Genomic DNA, 24,543 nt, shown 5'->3' with positions numbered 1-24,543 from the left:
CTGCCAGTTTTACTATTGGCTTTGCAGAATTACTGGATCTTCAAGAAAACAAAAGGGAGTTAACAGCTTTAGGTGATGGGGGTTAAGAAAAGATGGGCCACCTCATGTCCCAACTTTCTAAGGAATAATTTGGGGACAATGTAACTCAGCTCACTGGGGCATTATACTAATGAGCCATCATTGTAATAAATGCAGGTTCTAGGCAAAGAACATTTTGCTCTACTCAGCTCCAAAACATCTTTACTCTCTTAATGGGAAAACATTGTTCTTGGCATGCTTAAGCCAAAGCACCCCTGAGTACTGTATTCTGATTATCTGTAAACCATTTCAGGTATTTACAATTTAAAAGATACAGTCTACTTAAGGACATCTTTCCAGTTTACAACAAAAACAAGAAACCCCTGGGTCAATACACCTGTATTTGGTAAAACATGTCCATCTGGCTTTATGGCTTTACTAGAGGCTTGGTGCATGAATTTGTGCACAGGTGGGGTCCTTCTGGGTGGCCTGCAGGGATCGGGCTGAAACCCGCAGCCCAACACCGCCTGCAGTTCCTACCTGCTGCTCCCGCTCATCCTGGCCCCACTGCGCCCAATCAGTCCCGACCAGGAGAGGCTCGTGCTGCCACAGCAGCGCTCACCAGCCATGAGCCCTGCATCTGGCACCCTCCCAAGGGGAGTTTCCTGTGGGATTGGGCTGAAACTGGCTCTCTGATATCCCCTGAGGGGTCCTGGATTGCGAGGGGGCGCAGGCCAGGCTGAGGGATCCCACAGGTGCAATTGGGCGGGTGAGGGATGGTGGGAGGGCTCCAGGGCATGTACAGCCCATCTCACTCAGTCCTAATTTGCCAGACCCCAGCAGAAAGCTAATCTACAGGTCGGAGCAACCTGGTGGTCAGTGCATGTCATAGCGAGCAGTTGAGCAGCTTTAGCATATCATTAGCATATTATACTTTGATTGGTTGTTTGGTTGTTCTGCCGTTTGGTCTATTTGCATATTACCCTTTTATTATATAGGATGGTTATTTATACCCAGTAGTAGATAAGGCACAAGATTAAACCCAGGCAGATAGACTCTGCAAGAATAGTCCGAGCACTGTGATATTAGAGAGCATGCCCCTTATTCTTGTTGAGTAACTGTAAAAATTCATTTAAAATTGAATAATCTAATTGTGTTTGTTGGGTGTGGGGAATTTTTTTTCAAGGAACTCCATATTTCCTCTTTGTATATATAATGTCTCTCTTAAATGACAGCCTGAAGTGTAGCCAAGATGGTTCATCCATGGAGTCCCTGAGAGGCTGAGCAAAAATAGCAACACTAAGCTTTTTGCTTATCATCGGTAAATAATTTTGAGGTCTGATAGTCAGGAGTTCAACAATGAAAAAAAAAAGTTTTTGTGGGACACAACATTGGGCTTCCTTTAGGGAAATCAAAGGTAACTATTTCAAGGGCAAAGGCAACCACGGTTTAAATTTTATTGTAAAGGAAATAATCTATATTCTTGAAAATTTTGAAAACACCGATTATAGTGATGATTTTTTGATAGTGGATAAATGATTTATTTTATCCTTCCATATGTTTTTCTGTGCAGTTTTACATAAAGTAACACTAGTTTGCAGAAATGCTTAGAAAAACAACAACAACACAGGTATGGAGAGTCACCACGGGAAAAAAAAAAATAGACCCAACCCTCAAAAGAGCGTCCTCTGTAGAGGGTTTGCTGTTCTACATTCTAAACTGAATAATGGGAGAATGTAATTCTGCTTGCAGAACCTAAGAAAGTTCTACTTCTTTTTAAAATATATTTTTATTGATTTCAGAGAGGAAGGGAGAGGGAGAAAGAGATAGAAACATCCACTGAGCCAAACAAGCTAGAACAGGGAGTTCTACTTCTTGGCTTTGCAGAATTGCTGCAGCTCCAAGCAAGCAAAAGTAAGTTAACATTTGGAAGAATCAGAGAAACATGAAGGTAGATCTTTTTCTTATGACTTTGAAAATACACTAATGGTGAAAGTAAGCCTTAACTTGTGCCCCAGCAAGATAAATAAAATCAAGCCTGATATAAAATGATTGGCTATGCTCTTGGCTATTCTTTCTATTTCTCTTTACTTTGCTTGGCAAGGTGATAGCTCTGTATAGAGGATATTCTCACTTGGCTCCACTGACAACAAGTTAGAGGAGGTGGAACTATAAAGATGCTGAATTTATGAAAATTCTCTAAGGCAGTTCAAATGATGTTAGTAATTTTTTAAAAGCTACAATGAATGTATATGACGTTTAGAGCTTTCTTTTTTCAGAAGGTTTAGCAGAAAAATATCAAGAAATCAATTAAAAGAATTTATTTTCCATTTGAACTTCAGCCCTGAGTCCCAAAACATAAAGTCTGATCCCTGCAGGAAACACAGATGATTTCAATAGCTGTACTTCCAGAAGAAGTATAAGTGCTTTCCATTTCAACTAAAAAAATATCCTCCTAGCCTTTAACATTGTTATAGGGGTTTTCCAAGAGGTGATACTTCACAGGCACCTAGAAGTAGTGTTTGGATGGAAATACACCAATCTTATCCTCAGGCTATACCATTGTCCAATCTGTCTTACCTTTCTGAACTGGGGGCTGACTTTAAACAACGAAAATTTTGGCTATCTAAATCCATGCTGTAGCTCTGCCCACTTTCAATTTTGGAGTTATGATGATTTCTCCTCTGGTTGCTGATCTGAACTTGCTAAGAAGAAATCTGAAGGTATATAAATAACTATATTTAAAAGATAAGAAATAAAGCATTTTAAAATATAATTTCAAAAATACCATTTTTAGTACTTTCAACAGTAAATGATTTTTCAATAAAGTGGCCTTGGGACTGAGAGGTTGTGGGGAATTCCCATGCCTCTACAGTATAGTGTCAAAAGGTAGTGGTAGAAGAAGTTATGATATTTTCCCAAGGCCATCACACTTGCTGGTAAGTCAGGCCTCTGTCCATACTAAGAAAAATGCAACTGACTGGGAATTCACCACTCCCTGGGTTGAGCCTGTTTTCAGGAGTGTTGAGAAGAAAGAGCTTCAATTCACTTTGCTAGAGAGGGGAGCTCAGATGATCCTCTGGGATAAACTGAGGTGGCAGCTTATTAGACTGCAGCTTCATGACAGCCTTCTTACTTTGAACTTCTTACTTCCTGCCAAGTCCCCTGAGCATAAAGTGATGCCTGGCAAATACTAGAACCCAACCAATTTCTGTAGAGTGACTAAATCCATGTGGTTGGAACTATCTTTATATCTTCTATAACATTTCTCCCTGTGGTAATAAAGTATGAACAATTAAGTGTCTCATATAGGATGAGATCTGATTGCATTTCACTAAATTATTTAGACTTGAGCAAAAATAGCTTTTAGAAACTAAGATTCAAGTCATGATCCAAGCTACTGAATGCCCCAAACATAGGGTTTTCAAACGTGCTTTAATAAAAAAGGTATATTATTTTTGTGATGGCTCTGGGAGAGACCAGTTCATTTACTCAACATTCTATAGTTTTCTTAGGGGGAAATGTATCCAAAGGTACTAGGACAATATTGATGGAGTCTGCCAAGTTATCTCTGTTTCAAAAACACCAGAAGACTGTCTTATCAAAAACTTCAATCTAACTAGAAAATTACATTTTTTTGTTGAGAATAGCACTTAATATAATCTTAACCTATGCTGCTCTGAGACCCACCTTGCACATGTCCTCACCTCTGAACTTCTACTTAAGGTGACTCCTCTACCTTAATCACTCTCCCCCTTTTTGCTATCTTGGACCCCAACTATCTTTCAAAGTCCTCATCAAGTCCCACTTACAATTTGATGTCTTTCCTGATGGCCCCTGTGTCCTCCTGACAATGATTACCTATGCCACTTATTTAACATTTACTGCCTTGTGACATCTCTTGTAGTTAATACCTTGCCTTGTTTTAGAAAGGCTTTCAGGCAGCTCATATTATCATGTTATAGTTTCCTAAATTTCTTCTATACATATTAAAATTTCAGGTATGTACCTTTTCTCCCCATCTAAGTGTTTATATTCCTTGAAGAATGAGGACCATCAGATCACAATTCTGAGTTCCAGTGAGGCTCAGTCCAGTGCTATGACTATTTTTTAAAACAATTCCAAGTGTATATAATTCATTGTGCTGGACAGTTACTTATTTTCTCCAAGCTCCAAGCTCCAAGCTCAGCACTTTGCTGTAAGCCTATGCAGTGATGCTTAAACTGGGGTCTGCAAACTACAGCTCCTAGAAGCAAGCACCTGTGAGTTCTGAGTTACTTATTCAATCAAGTCATTGATTGTTTTTGACATGCCAGGCACCATGCTGTAGCACAAACACACACACACACACACACACACACACACAAAAAAAAAAAAAAAAAAAAAAAACACAGGCCCAGTACCAAGGGAGCTTACAATTAAGTTTGTGTGTGTGTGTGTGTGTGGGGAGTCAGTGTCTGTGTCAGAATGCAATGTAAGGAGTGATGCACAGGCACAAGGCATTGTAGGAGTCATGAGGAGTGACGAATGCAACATGATAGGAAGAATCAATACATGGGATGTATAGTCACTCTAGGCTATCTTTTCCATTCATCTTTACTAATTAATGAACACATGGTTAGTCATAAGTGTTTTAGTTAGAGGACATTTAGGTTTCATTCCTACTTGCAGTTCAAATTCTAAAAAATAAAAAAACTTTCTGTAGAACCAGAAAAAGTCTCAAACACTGGCAGTTTCTCACATTGATTTCTGCTGAGAAAATGATGCAATGCTACCTGGAAAGTACCACAAAGTGATTTGGTGCATATTAGAACTCTCACTACCTCAGCCACAAAACTAATCAACAGCTGCCTGAGAAAGGAAAACTGAAAAATGCTGTGAAACAGCAGTTTGACTTTTGGTCCTTATAACCATCATTTTATATGCCACTTTTCTCCCTTGATGGAACTCTCTTGTCCCCAATTTTCCAGGGCCTCCATGAATCTTATTTCCTGATGTGTCTCCTATTCCTATTCTCAGTACCTGAGACATATATTTACTTTGTGAATTGTTACTGTGGTAGCCAAATGTGATTTTTCTCCTTAAAGAAGCCTGTATTTTAAACAGGAGATATAATATTTTCTGTCCAATTAATAAATATTTGATTTGGATATTTCACATATCAGCACTCAGGATGGGGGGAGGCGTGTTGACATTCTACAACGAAGTCAGTCATCACCTCTTTATATGCAGGACTGGCCCTGAACTTGAAATGTACCTAGAAGACATGGGAACCACTTGGTACATGTCTGGATATGTCAAATGCAAGAAAAACTCTTAGATGTTCAGATCAGAGGGGACTTGTATTCATCTAAGACTAAAAGTAATTAAAACTGCATTTCCTTAGGAGAATGTAACCTTGGTTGAGTCTCTGAACTTCTCTGGGTTACTGAAGTGACACCAGACTTTAAATACTGAGGAGTCTTTATATTTCAGAGGTGTCTGGAATAAAGGTAAAAAATTCCTGTGGAAAGGCTGTCTTACCCCTTTCTCTTGGACTCATCATGGCTGGCCTTCTGCCCAGGAGAAGGTGAAGTGTTTGACTTTTCTGCATTCTGGTGGTTTTTCTCTTGGCTTTGTATTTCCTTAGCTCCTCATTAAAAATAATCAGAAGACAAATTTACATACAAAATGGCTAGAGATGAGAACAATTTTCTATTCTTCATTCACTTTCCTATATTAGCACAAGGCAAAGAAGTCTTTAATAATTGTCAATGATCTTTCCAGCCCTTCCTGCCAGACTTCAAAACAAAGGCATTAGTTACCAGTATCTTCTAGGAATAGGCAAGAAGATACCTTTACTATACCACACATAAGGAATATGCTCCTAAACACAAGTTTTATCCAGTATTTAACAATTAAATTATAGTTTAAATGCACAGAATAGCATTCTCAGGGTGGGCTGTTATTCACATTTGGTGACAGTATAATTCTTCATTGAGTGAAACTGCCCTGTGCCTTTCAGACTATGGAACATCTCTGACACCTGACTGCTAAATTCCATTAAATCCCACCCTTGCATTTCTAAATGCTCCCCTCAATTGGGGGAGGGGGCACAATGCACAATATTATGCTTTGGTTGAGAACCACTGGATTATAAACAGTAACATATAAAAGAAATCTGGAAAACATTTTGTTGAAAAGTCAAGGATTGCTTTCACAATGTGACAATGTGAATTATTTAATTCATGTGTTTTGTGTTACTTCCTTTAATATTTAGTAAAATATTGTAAGTTAATTTAGTTACAAAACCATCTATGATGAAGATAAATACCTCCTTTAAGAATCTGTGTATCAGATATATAGAAAATCACTGTGTATTTTTTCTACTGATTTCCTTTTCCCTTGTATGAATTGCAAATTTAGATTTCATGTTTTAAAATGACCTAAGGGATTCAGAAATTCAACTGTGGTCATTTGCTATATAATAGAGGGAAGTTATTTAGCCTGCCAAAATGAAGATTAAAACAATTTTGAAACCAAATAATTGCTTTAATTACCTGGGTTTCTTCTTAAGATGGACTGTCGGACAACATCAGTGCTTAGAACATTGACTTGCTTGAAACGTTTTGCCTTTTCTTCAAAAAACCATTCACCAGTTACAATCTTAAGCTGCCTGCAAAGGGTAAAAAGGAGGAACATTGAAATTCAGTTATTTAGCTAAATATATATCTCTCAAAAATCCTGAATTAAATAAAAAATAGTCAGTTATTTATAGAGTTCATCTCAATCTCTGCAGTATTCTATGATGGTTATTGTGGCCAGTATTAGTTGAATATATACTATGTACCAGGTACTGGGTGATTGCTTTTCATATTTAATATATTTTTATCCACATAACAACTCTATATAAACATTATTATACCCATTTTACAGATTAGGAAACTCAGACAGAGCAATAAAATGACATGCCCCACATCACATAGCTGGTAAGTAGGAGAGTTAGGATCCCATCCCAAACAGTCTGGCTAAGGGTTAAAATTCTTAACCACTGAATAAGTGGGTAAACAATTTTCAGTGGAAACAGTGGGGGACACATGAAGATTTTGAATTAAAAAGGGGCCATGATAAAACTGTTTAAGAATGATAACTTACTATAATATGATGATGGGGTTAGAGTAAAGAGAGAATGGGACAAAGAGACAGATTGGCCATGACAATAGTCCAGGAGAGATATGACAAGACCCATGCTAGGGCAATGGCAAGACTAATAGAGAGGAAAGGAAAAATTAAAAATGTAGGTGGTAAAAGGGCTTGCCTGAATTTCACAATCACATCTCTGTGAAGATAAAAAATAAGGATCTTTGAATAAGCAAAGGCATCTTTTAAGCCCCACGTGTAATAGTAACACAAACTCTTTAACCCAGTAACACAGGCCTATTACCAGAACATGGCCCATCTCTTTCATTGGGAAAATAGTATTCAATAACCACTGTCCCAACACTTGTATGGAAGATTATAATTGAAAATGAGGTTGAAAGATAGGATTCAGTCATATAATGGAAATCTTTGAATGTTATGCTAGAGTAAGAATGCCATTCTGGAGGCAATGGGGGAACTCTGGCAGTTTTTTTAAAGTTTAGTTTGGATCATATAATCTCTGGAACATTATATGGAGAAGGGAAAAGCCAGAAGCAGACAGGTCAATTGGGATGTTATTGCAATAGATGACATAGAAAATTATGAAGATGTAAACCAGGGTATCATAGGGGCAAGGGGTGAAAAGAAAGATGTAGACACTTGGGTCACTGAGGATGAGAATCAACAAGACTGGTGATAAATCCAATATGGTGGCTGAAGAAAAGTAGCTGAGAGTAAAATAGAGATTTCTAGCTCCAGAATATTATACTCATGTGATTCAGTAACTGATTGAACTTAGAAAACAACAATTGCATCCTAAATATAAAAATCACTCCAGAAAAATATGCCAAATTATTGCCAAAACATTTACCCTGAAATCCTATTTCTGAACACAGGAGACAAATGTAAGTTATAAACAATTCCTTTACTAAGGAAAGAATAAACATGCTATCCTCAGAGCAAATTATTCATTGGAAAGAAAGACCATAACATGTACATCTCAGATTTATTCCCACGTTGCTAGATCACCTAATGAGAAGCAAGGACTATTGAATTAGCTCCAAAACTGTATAAAATATGCGTATAAAATATGTCAAATCTAAGAAGATCTAATCTAGAAATACCAAATGTTTGAATGTGTTAAATTATTTTTGGATATATCTCAAGTGCTCTATGGACTTATATATCATTATTTATGTTAAAAATCTAGGTGATAATTGTGCTACTCTAAATTCTAAAACTATCTCCTCAAGGTTCCCATTCTTTAGTTATTAAGCCAAATGCTAATCTAGCTACTGCTATGATTAAACTTTGTTGATGGAATTAAAATTTCTAATCAGCTCAATCTAAAATAGGGAGATTATTCTAGATTATCTGTATGGGGCCAAAGTAATCACTAAACCTTTAAAAACAGGAAGAAGAGGAATTCAGTTGCTGAGAAGAGAGATTTCAAATATGAACAAGATTTGATGTGCTGAGAGGACTCTTAGATATAGAGGTCCACATGAAGGACCACAGAAGGAGGCCTCTAGGAGCTAAGGATGGCTCTTAGCTAATAGCTAACAAGAAAATAGGAGCCTCATTCCTACAACTACAAAGAATCATATTTTGCTCACTGCAATGAACTTGAAAGTGGAATTTACCCAGAGCCTTCTGATAGGAGCTTAGCCAGCCCATATCCTGATTTCAGTCTTGTGAACCATGAGTAGAGAATTAAACCAAACCAACTCAGATTTCTGAAATATAGAATTGTGAGATAATATATTTCTGTTGTTCTAAGCTGCTAAAATGTGCTAGTTTGTAGTGGTGGCAATAGAAAATTAATACACTAATAAAACATAGAAATTATATATATATTTAAATCCTCACCCGATGATATTTTTTCCATTGATTTTTAAAGAGAGGGAAAGACAGAAATATCAATGTGAGAGAAACACATTGATTGGTTGCCTCTAGCAACCGCCCTGACCAGGGCCTGGGCTGAGGAGGACACTGCAACCAAGGTATGTGCCCTTGATTGGAATCAAACCTGGGACCCTTCAGTCCACAGGCTGATGCTCTATCCACTGAGCTAAACCGGCTAGGGCCAGAATTACACACACACACACACACACACACACACACACACACACACACATATATATATATTCAGTTCAGGAAATGACTTGCACAGTTTGTGAGAAAATAAATACAGAAAATTCAGAAAAGCAATAGGGCAGAGGTCGGCAAACTGTGGCATGTGGACCAGATTCACTCAACTACATGTTTTTTTTTTTTTGTTATTGTTGTTGTTTATTTGTTTTTGTTTTTTTTTCATTTTTAAAATATATTTTATTGTTGATAGTATTACAGATATCTCCTACTTTCCCTCCTTACCCTCCTCCTCCCAGCCCCTACCCAAACCTCCAGGTCTTCACTACCCTATTGCCCATGTCCATGGGCTATGCATACCTATATCTATCTATCTATCTATCTATCTATCTATCTATCTATCTATCTATCTATCAGCATAATATGCAAATAGACCAGACAGTGGAACAACCAGTCGCTATGACACATACTGACCACCAGGGGGCAGATGCTTAATGCAGGAGCTGCCCCCAGCCCATAGGCCCGATCACCCTATTGAAGCATCTGGCCAACCTCTCGGTCCCTCCCCCAGGCCAGCAGGCTCCTATCGCCTGATGGGGAATGGGGAACCCGGGGTGGGTGGCAGCAGGCTAACGCTGCTTGCCCCATACACAGATGGCGTTGGCAGCAGGGGTTGGGTTTGGCTGCCAGCAGCCAGGGAAGATCGGCGCTGATCGCAGGCCAGGCCTAGGGACCCTATCTGTGCACAATTTTGAGGGCTGGGCCTCTAGTAAGTGTATACGTTCTTTGGTTTATCTCTTCTGATCCATCCAACCCCACATGAGGTATGTTTGTTTGTTCCATGCCTCCCTGCTTCAGGTCCTATTTTTTTTGGTCAATTCATTTTGTACATTATATTGCACAAATATGTGAGATCATGTGATATTTGTCTTTCTCAGATTAGTTTATTTTACTTAACATAATATTTTCCAGGTCCATCCATGCTGTCCCAAGGGATAAGAGATCCCTCTTTTTACAGTACATAGTATCCCATAGTGCAAATATCCCTCAGTTTTTGTTATCCATCCATCTACAGATGAGCACTTGGACTGTTTCCAAATCTTACCTATTGTAAGTAATGCTGCTATGAACATAGGGGTGCATATATTCTTTCTTATTTTTTTTTGGGGGGGGGCTCTTAGGGTATATTGCCAGAAGTGTGATCCCCGAGTTAAAAGGAAGTTTTCATTTTTAATTTTTGAGATAACCCTATACTGTTTTCTATAGTGGCAGCAACAATCTGCATTCCAACAGGCAGTGAACTAGTGTTTCCTTTTCTCCACAACCTGGCCAGCACTTGTTATTTGTTGATGTTTAGATGATAGCTATTCTGACAGGTGTGAGATGATATTTCATTGAGGTTTTAATTTGACTTTCCTGAGAATTAGTGACTGAGCATTTTTTCATATATCTCTTGGCCATTTGTATGTCCTCTTAGGCCATTTGTATGTCCTCTATTGAGGTCTTCTGCCCATTTTTTAATTGGACTGTTTGTCTTCCTTTTGTTGATTTGTATGAGTACATTATATATTTTTATATTTACCCCTTACCAGATGTATCATTACCAAATATGTTCTCCCATTCAGTGGGTTCCCTTTTTGTTTTCTTAATGATTTCTTTTTGCTATGCAGAAGCATTTTAATTTGATGTAGTTCCATTTATTTATTTTCTCTTTAGTGTTTTTTGTCCTTGGAGATGTATCCATAAACATATTTCTACATGAGATGTCTGAGATTTTACTGCCTATATTCTCCACTAAGATTTTTATGGTTTCATGCCTTATATTTAAGTCTTTTATCTATTTTGAGTTCATTCTGGTGTATAGTGTAAGTTGGTGGTGTAGTTTCATCTTTTTGCATGTACGTGCCCAGTTTTCCCAGCACCATTTGGTGAAGAGACTGTCTTTACTTCGTTGTATGTTCTTGCCTCCTTTGTCAAATATTAATTGTCTATAATGGTTTCGGTCAATTTATGGGGTCTCTGTTTTGTTACATTGGTCTATATGCTGGTTCGTGTACCAGTACCAGGCTGTTTTGGTTATAATTGCTTTGTGGTATAGTTTGCTATCTGGTATTGTAATCCCTCTTACTTTGTTCTCCATTCTCAAGGTTGTTGAAGTTATTCAGGGTCTTTTAGGGTTCCATATAAACTTTTGGAATATTTTTTCTAGCTCTGTGAAGTATGCTATTGGTATTTTAATAGGGATTGCAAGAATCTGTAGATTGCTTTGAGTAGTATAGATACTTTAATGATATTAATTCTTCCAATCCATGAACATTGTATACACTTCCATTTGTTTGTATCTTCCTCTATTTCTTTTTTCACTGTCCTATAGTTTTACAAGTACAGGTCCTTTACCTCCTTGGTTAAGTTTATTCCTAGGTATCTTATTTTTAATATTGCAATAGTAAATGTGGTTGCTTTTTTAATTTCTCTTTCTGAGAGTTCATTATTGGTGTATACATTTTCATGAATTTACAGATGTTGATTTCATATCTTGCTATCTTGCCTAATTCATTTAATAAGCCTAGTAGTTTCCTCGTAGAGTCTTTAGGGTTTTCTATGTACAATATCATGCCATCTGCGAATAATAACAGTTTTACTTCTTACTTTACAATTTGGATACCTTTTATCTCTTGTCTGATTGCTGTGGCTAGGACTTCCAGTACTATCTATACTAATAATAGCCTAGGGCCGTCACAACCGGATGGACAACTGAACACCTGGGTCCTGGTGGTGGCGGCGGTGGTGACAGGAGTCAGGCCTGAGTCCCGGTGGTTGTGGCAGCGGTGGAAGTCAGACCTGGGTCCATCACCAGTTAGGAGGCATCTCAGGATGAGGACCATCACCTCAGCCAGAACTCAAGATGGTCACCTGGCCTGGTCTGGCCCCTCCTCAGAGGCAGCCCCTTTTCTCTATGTACACTGCAGAGGACAGACTAAGAGGCTGGGGCCATGGTTCCCCATCCCTACCCTAATCCCCTGGCCCCCTTCGCCTGTGGACCCCACAGAAGGGTATGTATGAGAGCCCTTCCCCTGCTACTTCTCACCACTGTCTCCAGCCATCCCTCAGCACACAGGCATATCGGCTTTCAAACTTGCCCTACTCACTTCCTCTCTCCCCCTTCCAGGGCCTCTGCTCTGGATGGGGCCTTTGGAATCCAGAGTTCTGGGGTTTTACAACAGAGCTGGGGTGGGAAAGGGTAAACAGCACCAAAGATGGCTGATATGGCCACCCACCTCTGCCTCAGCTTGACCAATTAGTTCAGCCTCAGAATGTGGCATTCAGAGGGGATCCCTACTTCCCCAGCAATGGCTCTAGGGCCTCGACCCCAGTACCAACCTCCTCTCCCCCTTGACCCTCCCCACAGCTGGTGCTTGCTGCAGCTCCGTGTGCCTTACTTAACCACCCCTTCCCTTCCTATTCCTACAAAGGAGGCTGCATCTTTGTATGTTATATTCATATAAACTCTGTAACGTTTTGGAAAAATAAATAAATAAACGATGACCAAGAGAATGCTGCAGTCAATGTCTGGAGTCCTTCTCAGGAGAATGGAGAGAAGGGAGAATTCCATAAGTTGGCAGATGCGAAGATATTTCTGAATGACTGCCTGGTGTGTGACAGTTATGTAACTGCAGAGAAAAGAGTCCAAGTTTCACAGCAGAACACCAAGGACTTCTTCCGTGTTCTGAACCTTTGATTTGGTTTTCAGAATTCCCTGCTCCCATCTGTTGGCTCCCTCCCTCTGACGGGTGCTGTGATCATCACAGGGGTGCAACAGAATATTGTATCTCAAGAGGATTGCCCCAATGTACGTATCCTTTTATCCAACAATGAAAAAAAACCAAAGAATAAGAATTGAGACAGACTACTGTCCTTTAGGCTTACAAAACCCGGGAAGTGTCCTGCAAAGAGCTGAAACTTGGTTCTGTCCATACACCTCAGAGAGATAGGATGAGGAAATGGCCTGGTTTGGCCCTGACTTTACCCACTTATGTTACTCTTGAAGGTGTTTTTGCCACAATGTGAATAAACTGCCACCTTTTGGAATAAGGGCTCATACAAAAGTCTGCATTCCCAACTTTTCTTGAAACAGATCTATGTTCTGCAGCTATGGCCACCACCCTGAGACCAGATCCTGTCGCTGGGAATCAGGGGACACTGGATTCCCCCTGTGCCCTTTTACATTCAGGGATTAAGCTGAACTCACTTTGGGGGAGGCCTGGAAAGGATGACAGGTGTCACAGATGGAAGGATGGAGAATGGAGTCTTTTAGAAACTGCCAATAAATTTAGTGAGACCCGCAAGAATATAAAAAAGGACCAGTTAGAAATTAAGCATACACTGACTGAAATAAAGAATAATATAAAGAGATCCAACAGCAGAGTAGAAGATCCTGAGAATCAAGTCAAAGATTTGAAATACGAAGAAGCAAAAAACACCCAACCAAAAAAGCAAAAATAAAAAGGAATCCAAAAATATGAAGATAGTGTAAGGAGCCTCTGGGACTTCAAGTGTAAAAACATCCGAATTATGGGGGTGCAAGAAGAAGAGAGAGAGCAAGATATTGAAAACTTATTTGAAGAAATAATGACAGAAAATTTCCCCTACCTGGTGAAAGAGACTTACAAGTCCAGGAAGCGCAGAGAACCCTAAACAAAAGGAATCCAAAAAGGAACACACCAGGACACATCAAAATTAAAATACCAAGGGCAAAAGACAAAGAGAGAATCTTAAAATCAGCAAGAGAAAAACAGTTAGTTACCTACAAGGGAGTACCCATATGATTGTAAGCTGATTTCTCAACAGAAACAATGCAGGCCAGAGGGAGTGGCAAGAAATACTGAAAGTGATGATTAGCAAGAACCTACAACCAAGATTATTCTACCCAGCAAAACTATCATTTAGAATTGAAAGTCAGATAAAGAGCTTCACAGATAAGAAAAAGCTAAAGGAGTTCGTCACTGCCAAACCAGTATTATATGAAATGCTGAAGGGTATTCTTTAAGAAGAGGAAGAAGAAAAAAGTAAAGATAAAAATTATGAACAGCAAAGTGACAACAAATACATATCTATCAAGAAGTGAAGCTAAAAATTAAGTGAATAAAAAATCTGATGAACAGAATAAACTGGTGAATATAATAGAATCAGGATAATAGAAAGAGAGTGGACTGACAATTATTGGGGGGAAAGAGGTGTAAGGGATGCGGGAAGAGACTGGACAAAAATCATAAACCTATGGATGAGGACAGTGAAGGAGGGGGTAAGGGCACAGGGGGGGTGGGAACCAGTTGGAGGAGAGCAATGGGGGAAAAAAGAGGAACAACTGTAATAATCTGAATAATAAAGATTTATTAAAAAAAGAAAGAAAGAGAATTACAGGCCAATACCCTGATGAACATTGATGCTAAAATCCTCAACAAAATTCTAGCAAAACAGATCCAGCAGTACATTAGAAAGAACATACACCATGACCAGGGATGCAAGGCTGGTACAATGTCCACAAATCAAAAAACATGATACATCACAAGAACAGACATATAAACCAATAGAATAGAATAAAGAACCCATAAATCGACCTATACCACTATGCTCAATTAATATTTGACAAAGGAAGCAAGAACATAAAATGGAGTCAAGACAGTCTCTTCAATAAATGGTGCTGCGAAATTTGGTCAGACACATGCAAAAAAATGAAACTAGACCACCAACTTATACCATACACAAAAATAACCTAAAAAATGGATAAAGTACTTAAATATAAGATGGGAAACCATAAAAATATTAGAGGAATCCACAGGCAGCAAAATCTCAGATATATGCCAAAGCAATATCTTCACTGATTCAGCTCCTAGGACAATGGAAACTAAAGAGAAAATAAACAAATGGGACTACATCAAAATAATAAGCTTCTGCACAGCAAAAGAAACCATCAACAAAACAACAAGAAAACCACTGCATGGGAGAATATATTTGCCAACGACATCTCAGATAAGGGTTTAATCTCCAAAATTTACAGGGAACTCATACAACTTAACAAATGGAAGATAAACAACCCAATCACAAAATGAGAAAACATTGATCAGATGTGCAAACCTCAGAGGGAAGGTAGGGGAGGATGGGGGTAAGTGGGAGAGATCAACCAAGGGACTTGTATGCATGTATATAAGCATAACCAATGGACACATACAACAGAGGGTGAGAGTGAGGGCAGAATTGGGGGGGGCAATGGGGGATAACCACACATTTGTAATAATTTAATCAATAAAAAAATAAAAAATAACTTTGGCACATCTTCACAATGGAATACTATGCTGCTATAAAAAGGAAGGATCTCCTACCATTTGCAACAGCATGGATGGAGCTGGAGAGCATTGTGCTAAATGAAACAAGTCAGTCAGAGAAAGATAAATGTCACATGATCTCACTCATTTGTGGATTATAATGAACAACATAAACCAATGAACAAAAACAGATCTAGAGACAGAGAAGCATCAATCAGATTGTCAAACCTCAGAGGCAAGATAGGGGAGGGTGGGGGTAAAGGGGAGAGATCAACCAAAGGACTTGTATGCATGCATATAAGCATAAGCGATGGACACGGACAACAGGGGGTGAGGGTGAGGGCAGGACTAGGGGGATGGAGGGACAGTGGGGGAACAAGGACACATTTGTAATACCTTAATCAATAAAGGAAAATAAAAAAATTAAAATTAAATAGCACATTTATACAATGGAATACTATGCAGCTACAAAAAAGAAGGATCACTTACCCTTTGAGACATCATGGAGGTACCTGGAGAGTATTATGTTAAAACTAGAGGCCTGGTGCATAAAATTTGTGCACTGGGGTTGTCCCTCAGCCCAGGCTGCACCCTCTCCAATCTGGGGCCCCTAAACCAGCAGTTGGACAGCCCTCTTACAATCCGGGACTGCTGGCTCCTAACAATTTGCCTGCCTGCCTGATTGCCCCTAACCACTTCTGCCTGCCAGCCTGATCACCCCCTAAGCGCTCCCCTGCTGGCATAACTGACACCTAACTGCTCCCCTGACAGCCCAATCACCCCCAACTGCCCTCCCCTGCCGGCCATCTTGGGACAATGTGGGGATGGCCATCTTGTGACTACAGGGGGTCATCCATCTTGTGAAGCAAAGGTGTAAGGGTCAATTTGCCTATTACCTCTTTATTATATAGGATCCATTGGGGACTGATCACGAGAATTCTCATGTTTTCATATTACACAGTGTTTTACAAAGTATCATACTTTAAAAAGATATTAGCTTGTAAGAATATGTAATAATTAACTTCAAAATGCAAAAAAAAAAAAAAAACACGAAAGTACCTCAACATAGTAAATGCCATCTATGATAAAACCACAGCTAATATCAAACTCAAGGGTGAAAAACTGAAACTTTTCCTCTAAGATCAGGAACAAGATAAGGATGTCCACTCTCACCGTTCTTATTCAGCATAGTCCTGGAATTCCTAGCCAGAGCAATAAGGCAAGAGAAAGAAATAAAAGACATTCAAATAGGGAAGGAATAAGTCAAACTGTCACTTTTATCAGATGATATGATTCTGTATATAGAAAATCCTAAAAACTCTGCAAAAAAAACAACTATTAGAAAGAATAAACAAATACAGTCACATTGCAGGATGCAAAATCAATGAGCAAATTTCATTGCCTTCCTGTATACTAACAACAAAATTTCAGAAAAAGAAATGAAAAAAAATTCACTTTGTAATTGCAAACAAAAGAATAAAATATCTAGGAATAAACTTAACGTATGTGAAAGTCCTATATCTATATACTGAAAATTACAAAGCATTATTAAAAGAGATTGAAAAAGAAACAACAAAATAGAAAATATTCCATGTTCATGGATTGGAACAAACAACATAGATAAAATGGCTATATAACACAAAGCATTATACAGATTTAATGCAATACCCATCAAAATCCTAATGTCATTTTTTAAAGAAATAGAACAAGAAATCATCAGATTTGTATGGAACCACGAAACACCACATATAGCTAAAGCAATCCTGAGAAAAAAAGAATAGAGCTGGAGGTTTCAGGCTACCCAACTTCAAATTATACAGTAGAGTTATGATAATAAAAACAGCATGGTATTGGCAGAGAAACAGACACACAGATCAGTGGAACAGAACAGAGAACGCTGCTATAAAACCACATGTATGCGGACAGATAATTTTTAACAAATGAGCCAGAAACACACAATAAAATACAGATAGTCACCTTAGTAAATAATGCTGGGAAAATTGGAAGGACAAATACAAATGAATGAAACTGGATTATAGCTTGTCCCCATGTACAAAAACGAATTTAAAATGAATCAAAGAACTAACTATAAGACTTGAAAAAATAAGATATGTAGAAGAAAACATAGGTACCAAACTTATGGACCTTGGCCATAGAGTCTATTTTGTGAACTTGACCCCAAAGGCAAGGGAAGTAAAGGCAAAAATAAATGAATGGGGCTATAGCAAACTAAAAAATTTCTGCACAGCAAAGAAACTGACAACAAACCAAGGAGGCAGCCAACCAGGTTGAAGATGATATTTGCAAACAATAGCTCCAACAAGGGTTTAATTTCCAAAATATATAAAGAACCCATGAAACACAACACCAAACAAACACCATCAAAAAGTGGGCAGAGGCAGGTTGAGGGTTTGATCCCCAGTAGGGAACATGCAGGAGCAGCCTATTAATGATTGACTTTTCTTTTAAATAATTATTTTTGAAAGTATTACATATGTCCCATTTTCCCCTAATTGATCCCCTCCAGACCGCCCTCATCCTCCAGCCCCTGGTCTTCAGCACCCTATTTTCTGTGTCCCTGTGTTATACATATATGCATACAAGATCTTTGGTTGATAGCATGGATGGAACTGGAGAGCTTTATGCTAAGTGAAATAAGCCAGGCAGAGAAAGATAAATATCATATGATCTCACTCATTTATGGAATATAATGAATAACAAAAACTGATGAACAAAAACAGTTCTAGAGACAGAGAAACATCGATCAGACCATTAAACCTTAGAGGGAAGGTAAGGGAGCTTGGGGGTCAGGGGGAGAGATCAACCAAAGGACTTGTATGCATGCATATAAGCCTAACCAATGGACACAGACAACAGGGGGTGAGGGCATGAGGGGGGGAATATGGGGGGTAATGGGGGAATAAGGACACATATGTAACACCGTAATCAAAGAAATTTAAAAAATAAAAAATAAAGACCAAAAAATAAAGAAAAGAAAGATCTTTGGTTGATTACATCCAACCCACCCACCCTCCCCCGCCTTCTCTCTGAGATTTCTCACTCTGTTCCATGCTTCCATGTCTCTGGATACACACAATTCATAGTGTATTTTGTTACTTAGATTCCACATATGAGTGTGATCATGTGACACTTGTATTTCTCTGACTTACTTCACTTAGCATGATACTCTCCATGCTGTCTCAAAGGGTAAAAGATTACTCTCTTTTACTGCTGCACAGTATTCCATAATATAAATGTACCAAAGCTTTTTAATCCACTCATCTACTGATGGGCACTTGGGCTGTTGCCAGATCTTAGCTATTGTAAATTGTGCTGCTATGAACATAGGGGTGCATACCTACTTTCTGATTGGTGTTTTGGGTTTCTTAGGATATATTCCTAGAAGTGGGATCACTGGGTCTATGGCAGTTCCATATTTAACTTTTTGAGGAAACTCCCTACTATATTCCATAATAGTTGCACCAGTCTGCATTCCCACCAGCAGTGTACTAGGGTTCCCTTTTCTCCACATCCTCGCCAGCACTTGTCATTTGTTCTTTGGTTGATAGTAGCCATTCTGACATATGTGAGGTGATACTTCATTGTCCTTTTAATTTGCATTTCTCTGATGATCAGTGACTTTGAGCATTTTTTCATATGTCTCTTGGCCATCTGTATGTCCTCTTTGGAGAAGTGTCTATTTAGGTCTTTTGCCCATTTTTAAATTAGATTGTTTGTCTACCTCTGTTAAGTTGTATGAGTTCCTTATATATTTGGGATATTAATCCTTTATCAGATGTATCATTGACAAATATGTTCGCCCATACAGTGGGCTCCCTTTTCATTTGCTTAATGGTTTCTTTTGCTGTGAAGAAGCTTTTAATTTTAATGTAGTTCATTTTATCCTTCGTTTTCTTTGACTTAGGGGATGTTTCTGTAAACATATTGCTATGAGAGTTATCTAAGATTTTGCTGCCTATGGTTTCTTTTGGATTTTTATGGTTTCATGACTTACATTTAAGTCTTTTATCCATTTTGAGTTTATTCTTGTGTATGGTGGAAGTTAGTGCTCTGGTTTCATTTTCTTGCATGCATCTGTCCAATTTTTCCAATACCATTTATTGAAGAGACTGTCTTGACTCTATTGTATGCGCTTGCCTACTTTGTCAAATATTAATTGAGCATAATGACATGGGTCGATTTTTGGGTTTTTTCTTCTGTTCCATTGATCTGTATGCCTATTGATGTGCCAGTTTTGATTATGGTGGCTTTGTAGCATGTTTTGATATCTGGTATTGTGATTCCTCCAACTTTGTTTTTCTTTCTCAAGATTGCTGCTGCAATTCGGGGTCTTTTATGATTCTCTATAAAATTTGGAGTGTTTGTTCTAGCTCTGTGAAATATGTCATTGGTATTATAATAGGGATTGCATTGAATCTGTAGATTGACTTGAGAGGTATAGCCATTTTAATGATGTTGATTCTACCAATCCATAACACGGTATATTCTTCCACTTGTTTATATCTCCTTCTATCACTTTTTTCAATGTCCTGTAGTTTTCTGAGTACAGGTCTTTTGGCTCCTTGGTAAAGTTTATTCCTAAGTATCTTAATTTTTTGTTACAATTGTAAATGGGATTTTTTGTTTCGGTTCTCTTTCTGAGAAATCATTATTGGTGTATAAAAAAGCCATGATTTGGGGGTGTTGATTTTGTATCCTACTACATTGCCAAATTCATTTATTAAATCTAGTATTTTATTGATAGAGTCTTTAGGGTTTTCTATGTATAATATCATGTCATCTGCAAAGAATGAGAGTTTACTTCCTCCTTTCCAATTTGGATGCCTTTTATATCTTCTTCTGACCTGATCGCTGTAGCTAGGATGTCCAGTACTATCTACACGAATAAAAGAGAAACATGTAAATTGACCATATCTCCGCTATGCCCACAAGCCACGCCCAACAGCCAATCAGGAGTGAGTATGCAAATTAACCCAACAAAGATGGCTGTGGCCATGGAGCAAGCAGGAGGCTTGGGTTTCCCTGGCAATGGAGGAAGCCAAGCTTCCCTCCCTCTCTGGCCGGCCCTGGCCTCCGCTCAAGGCTACAAAGTTTCAATTATAGAAGATAAATAAATCCCAGATACCAGGGTATCCGCTTGGATTGCTGCGGGGCATGGCCAGCATGCAAACCACCACAGGCCCCTCGCCCAGGCCAACCCATGACCCAAGGGAACCCCCACCCTGATCCGGGACACCCTTCAGGGCAAACCAGCTGGCCCCCATCTGTGCACCAGTACTCTATCCTATCTAATAAAAGAGTTATATGCAAATTGACTGTCACTCCAACACACAAGATGGCTAACCCCATGTGGTCAAAAATGGCTGCCCCCATGTGGACACAAGATGGCCACCACAAGATGGCCAGCAGGGGAGGACAGTTGGGAGGGACCAGGCCTACAAGGGAGGGCAGTCGGGGGCGATCAAGCTTACAGGGAAGGGAAATTAGGGGTGACAAGGTCAGTAGAGGAGGGAAGTTGGGGGCAACCAGGCCTGCAGGAAGGGCAGTTGGGAGGGACCCAGACCTGCAGGGCAGGGCATTTAGGGGTGACCAGGCCTGCAGGGAGGGCAGTTAGGGGCAATCAGGCTGGCTGGGGAGCCATTAGGCATCAATCATGCTGGCAGGAGAGGGGTTAGGGAGTGATCAGGCAGGCAGGCAGAAGCAATTAGGGGCAATCAGGAAGGCAGGCAGGAAAGCATTTGGGAACCAGCAGTCCTGGATTGTGAGAGGGATGTCCGACTGCCCGTTTAGGCCCTATCCTAATGGGATCGGGCCTAAACGGGCAGTCGGACATCCCTTGATGGGCCCAGATTGGAGAGGGTGCAGGCTGGGCTGAGGGACACACCCACCCCCTTGCACGAATTTCATGCACCGGGTCTCTAGTGTTGAAATAATAGTGGTGAAAGCAGACATCCCTTTCTTGGTCCTGTTGTTAGGGGAAATGCTTATAGTTTTTGCCCACTGAGTATGATGTTTGCTTTAGGTTTGTCATATATGGCTTTTATCATATTGAGATATGCTCCCTCTATTTTCATTTTGCTAAGAGTTTTCTCAAAAAAGCATGTTGGGTTTTGTTGTATGATTTTTCTGAGTCTATTGATATGATCATGTGATTTTTGTCTTTCAAATTATTTATGTGATGTATCACATTTATTGATTTGCAAATATTGTACCAGCCTGACATCCCTGGAATAAATCCCACATGGTCATGGTGTATGATCTATTTTATTGCTGGATCTGATTTGCTAATATTTTGTTGAGGATTTTAGCATCTATGTTCATCAAAGATATTGGCTTATAATTCTCTTAATTTGTAGTATCTTATATCTGGTTTTGGAATTAGATAATGCTGGCCTCATAAAAAAGAGTCTGAAAGTGTTCTTTCCTCTTGGATTTTTATAAACAGTTTGAGAAGTATTAGGTGTTAGGTTTTTTGTTTTGTTGTGTTTTTTTTTGTGTGTGTGTGTTTTTTTTTGTGTGTGTTTTTTTTGAATTTTTGGTAAAACTCCCCTGTGAAGCCATCTGGACCCAGGCTTTTGTTTGCTGGAAGTTTTTTGATTACTGTTTCTAATTCATCAGTTGGTGTTGGCCTATTTATGTTTTCTGATTCTTCCAGTTTCGGTTTTGGGAGATTGAATTTAATTCTTTATTGTTAAAAGTATTATATAAGTCTCCTATTATCACCATTTACTTCTCCCCAGCTGCCTCCACACCGCAGCACATGACCTACTCTGAGAAGGATAGGTTTTAGTTATCTTTGAATGTTTGGTAAAACTCCCCTGTGAAGCCCTCTGGCCCTGGGCTTTGGTTTGCTGGGAGCTTTTTTATGACTGCATTAATTTCTTCCTTAGTTATTGGCCTTTTGAGATTTTTTAATTCTTCTTCATTGAGTTTTGGAATGTGGTATTTTTCTAGGAATATGTCCATTTCCTCCAGGTTGTCTAGTTTGTTGGAATAGAATTGTTCATGGTATTTTTTTAAAATCATTTGTATTTCTGTGAGGTCTGTTATTATTTCACCTCTTTCATTGCTGATTTTGTTTATTTGGGTCCTCTATCTTTGTTTCTTGGTGAGCCTGACTAGAGGTTCATCTATCTTGTTTATCCATTCACAGAACCAGCTCTTGGTTTCATTGATCTTTTCTATGTTTTTGTTTGTTTTTTGTCTCTATGTCATTTCTTTCTGCTCTGAACTTTATTATCTCCTTCCTTTTTTTCACTCTGGGCATTTCTTGTTGCTGACTTTCTATTTCTTTAAGTTGTAGAGTTAGATAATTTATTAACATTTTTTCTTGTTTTTTGAGGTAGGCCTGTAATACTATGAACTTCTCTCTCAAGACTGCTTTCACTGTGTCCCATAGGTTTGGGATTGTTGTGTTTTCATTATTATTCATTTCCAGGATGTTTTTAATTTCTTCTTTATCTCTTTGTTAGCCCAATCATTGTTTAATAGCATGCTATTCAGCCTACAAGTGTTTGAAAATTTTTAATTATTTTTATTGTAGCTGATTTCTAATATTATGCCATTGTGGTCTGAGAATATGCTTGATATGATTTCAATCTTCTTGAATTTGTAGAGACTTTGCTTGTGACCCAATATGTGACCTATATTTGAAAATGTCCCATGTGCACTTTAGAATAATGAATATGCCATAGCTTTGGGATGAAATGTTCTGAAGATTTCAATTAAGTCTTTCTGATCTATTGAGTCATATAGGATTGATGTTTCTTTACTGATTATTTTGTCTTGAGGATTTTTCTATGAGGTCAGTGGGGTATGAAGTCCCCAACTGTGACTGTATTGCTGTCAATATCTCCCTTAATACCTTTCAGAAGTATTTTTTAAAATGTATTCGGGTGCTCCTGCATAGGATGAATCTATGTTTACCAGAGTTATGTTCTCTTGTTGTATCAATCACTTTAGTATTTTGAAGTGCCCTTCTTTATCTCTTTTTATGGCCTTCACTGTGGGTTTTTTTAAAATATTTTAAATTTTTTTATTGTTTAAAGTATTACATATAGTAGTACATATATCTCCTTTTTTTCCTACATTGACCTTCCCCCAGGCTCCCCTACCCCCTGTCACATGCCCTCAACCCACACAAACCCCCAGTGTCATGTGTTCATTGGTTGTGCTTATATGCATGCATACAAGTCCTTTGGTTGATCTCTTTCCCCCCTCCCCAACACTCCCCAGCCTTCCCGCTGTAATTTGACAGTCTTTTCGGGGCTTTACTGCCTCTGTATCTATCTTTTTGTTCATCAGGTAATAATGTTCTTTATTTTCCATAAATGAGAGAGATCATGTGGTATTTTTCTTTCATTGCCTGGCTTATTTCACTTAACATAATGCTCTCCAGGTTCATCCATACTGCTGCAAATGGTAAGAATTCCTTCTTTTTTATATCAGCATAGTATTCCATTGTGTAGATGTACCATAGTTTTCTGATGCAGTCATCTGCTGACTGGCACCTAGGCTGTTTCCAAATCTTAGCTATTGTAAATCGTGCTGCTATGAACATAGGGGTATATATATCCTTTCTGATTGGTGTTTCTAGTTTCTTGGGATATATTCCTAGAAGTGGGTCAAATGGGTGTTCCATTTTTAGTTTTTTGAGAAAACTCCATACTGTTCTCCACAGTGGCTGCACCAGTCTGCATTCCCACCAGCAGTGCACGAGGGTTCCTTTTTCTCCGCATCCTCGCCAGCACTTCTCGTTTGTTAATTTGTTGATGATTGCCACTGTGACAGGTGTGAGATGGTACCGCATTGTCATTTTGATTTGCATCTCTCAGATAATTAGTGACTTTGAGCATGTTTTCACATGTCTCTTGGCCTTCCTTCTGTCTTCTTTCAAAAAGATTCTATTTAGGTCTGTTGCCCATTTTTTTATTGGATCATTAATCTTCCTTTTATTAAGTTGTATAAGTTC

At 38.8% G+C, this 24,543-nt stretch overlaps 1 protein-coding gene across 1 annotated transcript in view; it reads right to left on the bottom strand.

Moving 5' to 3' along the window:
• SYTL5 (synaptotagmin like 5) overlaps positions 1 to 24,543 on the bottom strand; it is a gene marked incomplete at both ends in the record, with an annotated part of 289,171 nt that overhangs the window by 153,368 nt on the left and 111,260 nt on the right. The window contains 4 exon segments of the mRNA XM_079765810.1: positions 2,599 to 2,677; positions 2,680 to 2,735; positions 5,542 to 5,650; positions 6,558 to 6,673. Coding sequence (XP_079621936.1) covers positions 2,599 to 2,677; positions 2,680 to 2,735; positions 5,542 to 5,650; positions 6,558 to 6,673 — 360 coding nt within the window.

This window comes from Cnephaeus nilssonii, assembly GCF_951640355.1.
Source record: "Cnephaeus nilssonii genome assembly, chromosome: X".
Classification (NCBI taxonomy): domain Eukaryota; kingdom Metazoa; phylum Chordata; class Mammalia; order Chiroptera; family Vespertilionidae; genus Cnephaeus; species Cnephaeus nilssonii.
This window is presented reverse-complemented; position numbering and strand designations above follow the sequence as displayed.